Source organism: Eulemur rufifrons, chromosome 14, assembly GCF_041146395.1.
Source record: "Eulemur rufifrons isolate Redbay chromosome 14, OSU_ERuf_1, whole genome shotgun sequence".
Classification (NCBI taxonomy): Eukaryota; Metazoa; Chordata; class Mammalia; order Primates; family Lemuridae; genus Eulemur; species Eulemur rufifrons.
Genome location: NC_090996.1, coordinates 33,402,735 through 33,412,740, shown reverse-complemented (window position 1 = coordinate 33,412,740; position 10,006 = coordinate 33,402,735). Strand labels below are relative to the sequence as shown.

At 60.5% G+C, this 10,006-nt stretch overlaps 1 protein-coding gene across 1 annotated transcript in view; it reads right to left on the bottom strand.

Moving 5' to 3' along the window:
- CORO7 (coronin 7) overlaps nt 1–10,006 on the bottom strand; it is a 52,747-nt gene that overhangs the window by 25,201 nt on the left and 17,540 nt on the right. Inside the window, exons 7-9 of the mRNA XM_069486202.1 lie at nt 9,175–9,225; nt 3,638–3,724; nt 3,066–3,148 (exon numbers count right to left, since the gene is read on the bottom strand). Of these exons, the coding sequence (XP_069342303.1) occupies nt 3,066–3,148; nt 3,638–3,724; nt 9,175–9,225 (221 nt within the window). The remainder of the gene's footprint in view (nt 1–3,065; nt 3,149–3,637; nt 3,725–9,174; nt 9,226–10,006) is intronic.

Here is a 10,006-nt window from a genome sequence, read left to right as displayed (position 1 = left end):
CGGCTGCTGAGTAAATGTTTTCGCTGCAAAGCAAACCTGGTCTAGTGGGACGGAGGGATAGGGGGTGGGTGGCAGGACCCAAAAAAAGAGCAGAGGAAAGGTATTTGAAGTGTCCCATCAGAGCAGTGGCTGGGGGAGGGAGAGCCCGAGTCAAAGGGGGACCAGGCCAAAGTGCAACCCCCACCCAGGACAATCCCACGACTGCGGGCCAAGGACCAGGGTCGGACGTGGGGATGTGCTGCCCCCGGTCACCAGGTCCTGACTGCAGCAGGCCCGTGCCGTTCAGGAGACTCATGCTCTTATTTCATGCCCCAAACTCCCTTTACAGAAGAGGTACGGCCTTGGAGAGTGAGATGGCAGCTTGTGTGGGGACAGGACCCCAACATCTGCTCACGGGCCCAGGATGAGGTTGCCAGCCATGCAGGAGGGCTTGGGGCCCGCTGTGAGCCACACAAGCTACTGGCCCTGCTGCTACGGGGAACCAGGGGTGGTGGGGGGAGGCGCAGTACAGTTCCCCCAGCAGGCACACACACTCACGTCCCTCTCATTCACACCCACGCATGGCACCTGACACAGGATGTGTCTCTGTACCTCCTAGACCAGAGCACAAGCTGCTCCTTCAGCGCCAGGCTCTGCCGGTCCCTCTGGTTATCCCCTGACCTCCACATTGTATCAAGCGGGGGGAGCAGGCACACAAAGTGGGGGCAGCCCACTGTGGACCGGCTGCCTAAAGCCTGCTTCACAGGTAGGACCCCAACACCCTGAGGCTGGCCTGGCCCCCGGCGCTCTCCATTTAGGCACGCCTCCTCCAGGACACTCCTCAAGTGACAGGGGGAGGACAGGACATAGGTGGGAACCTTACGGGAGGCTGCTAGGAGAGGACAAGGAGGGGGATGGGGCGCGAGCTTGACCCCCGGCCCCCTGTAGCTCTCATAAGAGCTCATACTGTTCTGCCCAAACCAAGATGGAAAATCTGTAAAACGGAAGAAATCGAGGGTGGTGGAGCAGACGCAGTTGCCAAGCTCCCCTCGGCTGTGTCCACAGCTGATACCGCACACTTTCCATCTTCCGTCCAGATTCCCTCATGGCCCCAACACCCTAGGCAGGCAGTGGGCTCTGGCTTCTCGGGTGCCTGGGGGTGCAGGCGACCCACTCCCTCTCAGAACAGCCTGGAGGGCGGCACACACCCTTGGCGTCACCAGCTTTGTGGAGGCTGGAGAGTCCCGGCTCCCTTGCCAAAGGTGCCAGCCTGGTAGTGCAGGGGCCAGGGCTGGAGGACACTGGCCTGACCGCCCATCTGGGAGTGATTTGAGAAATTCCAGTCCTCGCTGGTCCTTCAAGGCTATTCTTAACTGCTGTAATTACAGGGTCAGCCTTGGCTGGTGGCACCATGGGGTCTGGGCATCGTTAACTCCTCCAGGGGCCACACTGGGGTTGGGCATGGGATGCTTGGGAGAGGGTGGAGAATCCTATCGCTGGGGGCGGAGTCAGGAAGGCAGGAAGTGGTGGGCGGAAGAGCACTTGATCGCTGGTCCCTGCCCGCCAACGCCTCTGCTGGGGGCCCTGCAGGGAAGGGGGCTATCTGGCTGGGGAAGGCCTGGAGAGCAGGATGCCGGAGCAGCCTCAGGCCGGGGGTGGAGGCACGGGGACAGATGCTGGACGTGGAGCCTGGGGGCCCAGGAGCTCTGATTCCTCCGGGGCAGGGCCAGGTCCTGCTGGCTCCTCTCTGAGTCCTCAGGGCCCAGAGCACGCATGAGGCTGAGGCAAGCGTGGCTCACCCTTCCACCCCCGTGTGGTTTTAAGGAACGCACTGAGTGTTGCTCAGCCTGGTCTTCCTCATCTGTAGAATGGGCCTCACCAGCTTCTCAGCCCCTCCCTGGCTGTGAGAGGATGGGAGGGAGGGTCACCGTCACCCTGACCACTACCCCTCCTCTGGGGTCTGTCAGCCAGGGGAAGCCCTTGGCAGGAGTTCTGCACTTAGGTGGGGGCTCTTCTGGAGGGTCCCAGGAAGACCCCGTAGCCTTCCTTGCCCCAGACACACCACCCTTGCTGCTCCTGGGACTTGGGCAGGTCATTGCCCCTCTGTGACTCAGTTTCTTCAGTTGTGAAATGGCAGAAGGGGCTGGACAAGCCAGCCAAGGACCTAACACATTCCCAGACCCCCCACCTGGGACAGTTCCGCAGGCCCCTCCATGAGCCACGGCCAACACAGGCTGAGGCTGCAGAACAGGGACCAATCCCTGCCTCCTCCCCAGGCCCCGCCTGGCTCAGTCTCTGAACCTCCCAGTGTCAGTTTGCTCAGCTGTGATGTGGGTGGTCACACGGACTGAATGGACAGGTCACTCACAAACACTTGCCGGGGGCTTCCCGGCATCTGGCTCCCAAGCTGCGGTGCACCCAGGCCATCCCTGCATAGAGCTGCCCGCTGGGTGTGGCCGCAAACCCTCTCCCCACACTTGTGGAGCAGATGGAAGGATGAAGTGTACTTGGACCCCCAGGCTGCCTGGGCACCAGCCCCACCAGGGGACAGACCCCAGGACAGACCAGGGACAGCCATGTGACTGAGCGGGCCTCATAAACCACCACGGAGTTCAAGGCGCACCTCCACCTCCACCTGCACCTGCACCTGCATGCCTACCAGTGTGTCCCGATGCCAGCCCATGTCCACCTGCATCGCCCTTCCTATCAGAGCCTCGGGCTTCCTTGGGCCCTCAGCCCCACCAAGACGTCCACAGCAAAATCAAGTGCACTCCTGCACCTCCTGACAACACCCTTTCCCCAAATGCCAAAACACACTTGTGTTCACCCAGCTGCGAAGCCTGCCATGACCAAGGGCCCACTCCACTGCCAGGGACCAGGCCGGCACCTCAGCACCTGCTGCTGGCGCAGTCTGGGAGCTCCTGGAGCACAGAGTCAGGTTTCTTTTACAGAGACCTTTACAGCCCAGCTCACTCGGGTGGTCAGCACGCCTCACCGAGCCAGCAGCACCCGTCCATCAGGCCTAGACTCAGGACACCATCTGGGCCCTTGGCCCACTGTCCCACCCGACTGGCCGCAACTCCTACCCGGGCGAGGTGTCCAAGGTGAGGGAGGCCAGGGCGCTGGAGAAGAGCCGGGTGTCCCAGAGCTTTACTTCGCGCTCACGCATCTGCGGGAAGGGTGACAGCAAGGCTCAGAGGGTCCTGTCCCTCAGCCCACCCCACAGCTCCCAGGGAACCCAGTGTCAGAGGGCGCAGCCTGACAAGCGGGCACTTGCCCCACAGCAGAGCTTGGAGTGGGGGACAGTCACACCAGGGAGGGAGAGTTTGGGTTTTCATGTCCTTCCCCTTTAAGAACTCTTAAGTGACAAGGGACAAGGGGTGGTTCCCTCTGTGGACTCTGATCCCTGTGGGGCCACCATGGCTCCCAAGGTCAGGCTTAGCTCTTGCAAATGGAATCTGCCAGTTTTCAGCAGCCCTTGGTCCCATGGGGCTCTGAGACCCAGCCGCACGGCCACTCCGTATATGGACAGGCCTGGAGCCGGCCCTCAGTCCCCCGCCTCCCAGTGGCCTCACCCCCGCCTCTTGGGGCAGGAGTTCAAAGGGCTGGACAGGTCCCCACCTGGCTGTGCCCTGCTCATCTGGGAGGAGCCCCCTACCTGGTTGAATCCAGTGGACACAAGATGCTCCTGGCTGTCCGTCCATGCCAGCCGGCTGTCCCTGCTGTTCTCATGGGCCTGTGTGCTCTGTAGGAGGCAACAAGAGGAGCTAAGCTACCAGGAGCCCCCACTGGGGGTCGAGGGCCCCTGGAGGGGGCCTGAGCCAGGGAAGTTCTGCTGTCCGCTAGCTCCCTCCTTCTAAGAGGGTCAGGTGTGGCCTCGTTTACCACCAGGCCTCTCCCCCAGGGCTGGGGGGCTAAGGGCACCAGGATTTTCTTGCCTCCACAGGTGCCCAGAGGAAGCACTTGGCTCAGGGTCCCCATGCCCAGGCTCTGGCCCTGGCTCTGGAACCCAAGAGCTGAGTGACCCTGGGGGCCCCACACCCTCCTATAACCTCATTTTTCTCGCTTGTGTATGGGGCTCATGTTGCCCATGCCACCTACTCCTGGGGCTGTCACTGTGTGGAAAGATAGGGCCTGCAGTGCACATCCAGGGAGGGTGAGGATTACTGCTGCCTCCTGAGCAGGAAGCAGGGCTGGGGGCCAAGCTCAGGAACGTCCCGAGAGGGCAGTGCCCGTCAGCTCTCCCGCAGTGCTGGAGCTGCCAGCAGGAAGATTCCCAACCCCAGGGAAGAGAGGGAAGTTCACATGGCAGGCAAGGCCCTGTCCCCCAGGCCCTGGCAGGGGGGAGCTGAGGAGGCTGGAGGAAATGCACACAGCTCCCTCCCGGCCACCCCGGCCCCTGGAGCCTGAGATGGAGGACCCTGTTTCCAAAAATAGCTCACCCCAAACCGTGGCCAGCTTCCTCCAAGCTTCCCACGATCTCCTTGGGAATGAATGAGGGAGGGAAGCGGCCGCGAGGAGCTGGCCCGGGGCCCCCTCCCCAGCCCGCACAGGCCGACCCCAGCGTGGGAGACCATCGGAAACAGCTCCGTGTTGTGTCCTTCAAGGGCTTTTCTCCCTTCCCACCAGGCTGCAGCCGGCACAGGAAGTCAGGGTTGGAGCCTGAGAACCAGGGCCCCACACCCTTCTCTCCACGTAAGAGGAGCTGTAGGGTCACAGCAAGAGCCAGGCCACTGGCCAGACCTGTCCCCAACGCCCCAGAGTGGGTCAGAAGTATCATTCAGGCTCTTGCCCTCTCATTGGTGTGCAAATATTCCTGGTGTAAGCAGCAAACCAGATGGCTTCCAACTTGTCCCCACACCGTTCATTCATTCAACAAATATGCCAGGCCCCCCACGGGCCAGGAGCCGTGCTAGGAGCCAGCAGTGAGGCAGACAGTTCTCAGATAGAGGGCTGGGTACTGGGGGGAAGTGGTACTGCTCCTTCATTTGTTCTCTCATAATACAGATATTTGAGCCACACACTATGCTAGGCACTGGGAAGAAAACATAAAATGTCCCCAAGCCCATGGAATCTGCATGTCAGGGAGGCGGATGTGGGCCAGATAGGAATAATGTGTCATAACGCGTTATTGTAAGTGCCCTGAAGGAGCAGCTCGAAGGTTATGGGAGCAAGCTTTGGAGTCGGACTGCCTGAGCGAAAACCCAGCCCAGCTACGCCCGGCCCCATCCCAGGATGAGCCCTCAACACCTCTGTGCCTCAGTCTCCCTGTCTGTGAAAAGCACCACAGCAGGACCTACCTTTTAGGACTGCTGCAAGGAGTGTGAACACCTGCAAAGTGCTCAGGACCGTGTCTGGCACATGTCCAATGTGCATCTTTATAGGATGATAATGGCACACTAAGCGTACAATTGAGGGAAGTCAACGTCAGGCGACATTCGAGCTAAGCCATGAGAGTGGTGGGCAAGTGTGAGCTGGGCAGGGGACCAGCGTCTGTGAAAAGGCAGGAACTGGCAGCAGAGAGGCAGGTGCAGCCAGCAAGGGTGAGGGGGGCAGAGGCCGGGCCAGGCCTGCAGGGCCCTGGGGGATGCCATCAAGTCTTTCATCCCGGGGCACAGCCTGGGAGTGGAACATCCATGACCTGTGTCTCCCACCTTCCTGTTTCACACATGGAGAGACCCGAGGCCCAGAGAGAAGAGGCCACTGGCCCAAAGTGGCCCAGCAACACAGCTGTGGGCCACCTCCTATGAGCCAGGTCCACCACTATTTCCTCAATCTGCACGAGCGGACACGAGGCTCAGAGCAGTTGACAGACTTGCACAAAGTCACAGCTAGAAGGCAGCAGAGACAGGACAGGGAGAAGCCCAGGACAACAGCTGCCCTCCAGACACCCTCTGCTCTCCAGCAAACACTGCAGGGAGCTCACACTGCAGGGAGAGCCAGGCCTCTGGGCACAGCAGCATGGGCTGTGAGTCCTGCTCTCCCAAGCGGTGAGCAGTCAGCCCAGGTGAGGGGTCAGCCCAGCTTCCGAGCTTGAGACCAGGGTGGGGGTCGGGGCACCAGGGCAGCTGAGACCCAGGGAGCTCAGGCTGCATCTCGCCACTCCCTGCTGTGGGCACAGCCAGCTCAGTTTGCACAGGGACCATGGGAAGCCCCCCGGGTCGGGGAAGGGGTCAGTGGCCACCCCCTCATCTAACCCCCCTCATCACTAAAATGATTTTCAGTATCAAAAATGAAAAGTTCTTCTTTGCTGACCGCAGATTCTCATTCCCCTGGGCTGGCATGAGGGCCAGGGTGCTGCCCTGAAGCTCAGCCCTGGCACAGGAGGCCCCATGAGAAGGCACTGGAGGCCGGGCCACAGGTTTCCCTCTTGGAGGCGAGGAGGCCCGCAGGTCCCGCTGGCCCTGCAGGCAGCAGGGTATCCTGCTCATGCAGAAGCCCCAAGAGGGCTTCACTGCTCCCCAGTCCTCCCACACCTGGCCCTGAGAAGAGAAGGGGAAGGGCTGTGGCCGGGCAGGGCCAGCCCGACCACAGGGGCGCAGGAGGGGAGGCGCATACCTGGCATTCCAGCTGGGGCAGCCAAGTCCCCCTCTGTCGCCATGGCAACGTTTCCTGTGTGGGGCAGGGCAGGGCGGCTGGGAGCAGCCTTGGGCGCCTTCCTGGGGTGAGGACCTGCTCCAGGGGTAAGGCCCCATCACCCACCCACTCCCCTCCTGGGGGCTCAGTGCTGGGTGGGAGGCTCCCCCAGGCCTGCCTGGCACACAGGGCCCAGGGCACAGGCTTGCCTGCCATTCCAGAGGGTACCACTCACGGAGCAACCCCTCAGCTTCAGGGCTGCTACTTCCCTAGAGCATCCACAGCTCCGGGGCCTCCCCCAGCCCCTCTTCCCAGTGGCCCAGGTGCAGGGAAGGGGCAGCAGCAGGGGCCAAGAGCCCCTGGGTCAGACAGACGAGCCTGATGCTGCCACTATGCAGTGGGACCCTGGAGCAGCTACAGAACCACCATCCTAATCCTTGGCGTCCTCACCTAGAAGGAAGTCAAATATGCCAAGTGCCTCAGACATAATAAATGGTCACATTTGCAATCTAAAAACAAAGGAGGGGTGTGAACGGAGGGAGCCACCCAGGGCCACCCTGCTCCAAGCTCAGGTCCCAAGGCAGCGCCCAAAGAAGACAGCAGAGGGGAGGACTGGCCCTCGTGGTCAGCCTCGGGGCTCTGGGGACAGCACAGGGCCCAGGTGAGGTGAGAACCAAGAGAACAGAGGCTGGGGGGTAAGACGGCGCACCCTCCCTGGCCCTTAGCCACGCCCCACATAGGCGGGAAGGAGGCTCTCCTGAAAAGGCGCCCCCAGAAGGCCTCTTCCCCGAGCTGGCCCCTCAGCTCACACCGGCCCTGGTCGCCAGCAGCGGTTTTCCTAATAGAAGCCAGGTGTGGGCCAGATGCCCTGGGCGGAAGTGGGGGCAGGGCAGCGCGGAGGGCGGCATCCCAGCCCTGCACCCGCACCGCCAAACCCAGGCGCCACCCCAGCAGCTGGGAGAGGGGGCAGGAGCCGCCCACGCCCTTCCCAGGTCTCCTTAGCCCTGCAGCCCACCAGGGGCTCCCTCCAGAACCAATCCACCCTCTCTCTCTGAGGAACTGGGAGCCCCTTGGACGGCAGCCACTTCATCCCCACCTCAGCATAAGTTGCCGCCCCCAGCCCTGCTTTGGAGGAGGAGGAGGAGGGGGAGGGGGAGGAGGAGGAGGAGGGGGCTGGAATGAGGCAGCAGAGGAGGGGAAAAGAGGAAGGAAACAAGGTGGCAGAGGCTGGCCAAGTGATGCCCAGTCAAGGGAAGGGACGGGTCCCCAGCAGGGCTCCAGGAGGGACGGCAGGCCGGGAAAGGGAAGGGTAGGCCTCAGCTGCCCCTTCACACTGAGCCTGGGCAAAGGGTTGGAGGCCAAAGAAAGCTGCAGGGAGACTGAGACTCAAATAGCCTCCAGGCACCAGGCACCAGACCCAGGTCCCCTGGGGCGAAGAGGTCAGCCAGCCTCCCCAGGAAGCAGGCTAGGGTGTGGCCAGAACCCTCTGCCCAGCTCCTTCACCTGCCAAAGGGCCTCCTTTTGGTCTCCCACTGGACAGAAGTGGAACTGACTTTATCTTGGCCAAAATGTGGCAATGTGCCATGTGACTGGGTCACTGAGCGTGTGTGTGTGTGTGTGTGTGTGTGTGTGTGCGCGCGCTGGGGGGGTTCAGGGGCCCCCAGGCTAGTTGGGTTTAGGCTGGTGATTTACCCTTGACCCCAAGTGGGGAACCAGTCCTAGAAATGGGGAGAGGGTTGTCTGTGATGGGCCTGGGGCTCTGCTGGGCAGCTCTTTCCCAGGGTGGGCAGCAGGACCTTGGACTTCACTTTCCTCAGGGAAAAAGCCTCCTCAGCTTCCAGAAAGCTCTTTTTAGAAATGTAAATCCACTCATCTCACTTCCTGCTTTAAACTCTGATGGCTTCCCACAGCCCTGGTGACAGGCCCATCACCTACCTCAGGCCACCTGTACATGCCCCCATGACCTGCTCCACGGTCCCAGCTCCAAGGCCAGTTGCTCAGGGAAGCACTGAACCATCCCATCAAGGCCGGCTGTGTGTCTGGCTCTTCAATATTCCCTGCCTGGCACCTGGCTCCTGCCTAGAAGTTTCTGTGGAACAATGACTCCCCAGCGGCTCCAGGACTGAGACACGAACACAGATGCCAGCTTCCGTGCTAGAAAATTGACTGGCCCAGTGCACACCACGCACAGACACATACTCAGCTCCTGAGTCCTGCGGGTCTGGCAGACCCTGTCCAGGGCCCGCCCACTGTCAGACAGCAGGGGCGCAGGGGGTGGGGCTGTTTCTTTTTGAGCTCACTGACCTTGCCAGGGAGAGAGGGTGGGGGGTGAGGGTCTCAAAGGAAGGGATAAAGTCAGAATCTCGAATTACCTGCCCGAAACCACAGGATGCCTCTGAGAAGGCCTGTGGGCAGCCTGGCTATGCCCCACCCTGTGATCAAAGCCAGGTCCCCCCCCACAGCCCAGACAGGCTTCCCAGAGAGAGCTTAGAACAGCAACAGCCCACCTCCAAGGGAACCCCTGGTGCCAACAGCCCCAGCCTGCCCCTACCTGCACCTGCGGGAAGTGCTGGGCTCGTAGCCTGAGCTTCAACCCACCCGGCTGCCCAGGAAACTCACCTGAGAGGCCTGTGACTTTGCTCTGGGGTCAAAGATCCGCAGCTGCTTGTCCTGGAAAAGCAGAGAGCAGGAAACAGTAGGGCAAGGGGTCCCTGAGGCCAGCCTGTCTCACCACCCCAGGCCCAATGAGCCCCAGTAACAGGGCTGGCCTCACATGCCCACTTTCTGGGCAAAGGACTCTTCCTCAGCCTGGTTCTACCTCCTCGCCAAAGCGGGTCAAGCCCCTACCTGCCCAGCCACCCAGAAAAGTAAACTCAGTGACAAGAATTCACCTTCCTGAGCACCTACTGCATGCCAGGCATGCTAGACACACAATCCCTCCTCGTCTTTCCAACTACCTTATGAAACAGTGCTACCACCATGACCCCTTCACAGAAGAGCCCCAGAGCCAAAGCCTAGGCCAAGCTGTGTTCAACCCTGCACTGGGCCTAGCCCAGAGGGGCTCATTTGACCACATCATTTCTGCACTTAAAGAATTTAGCATTTTCAGACAAGGAAGTGTCATGGAAAAAAAAAAAAAAGAATTTAGCATCTAACCAGGAAGACGAGCTCACACATCACAACTGTCCACTCAGTGCAGTGACTGATTCAATTACTCCAAGTAAGGATGGAAACAGACAAGAAAGAGAAAAAAATGCACTGAAGTAAAATGTCCACACCTTGTATAGGGCCTTATTTCTGTGGAATAATCTCTGTGCCCACACGTGCATGCAGATGAACATGCATAAAGAACTGGGGAAGAATCTGTGTCCACTGACTATTTACAGGCTTGGCCACAATAAATGGTTCAGTGCAAAAAGGAAGTTGCCGAATAACATGGCAAGGTGCAATT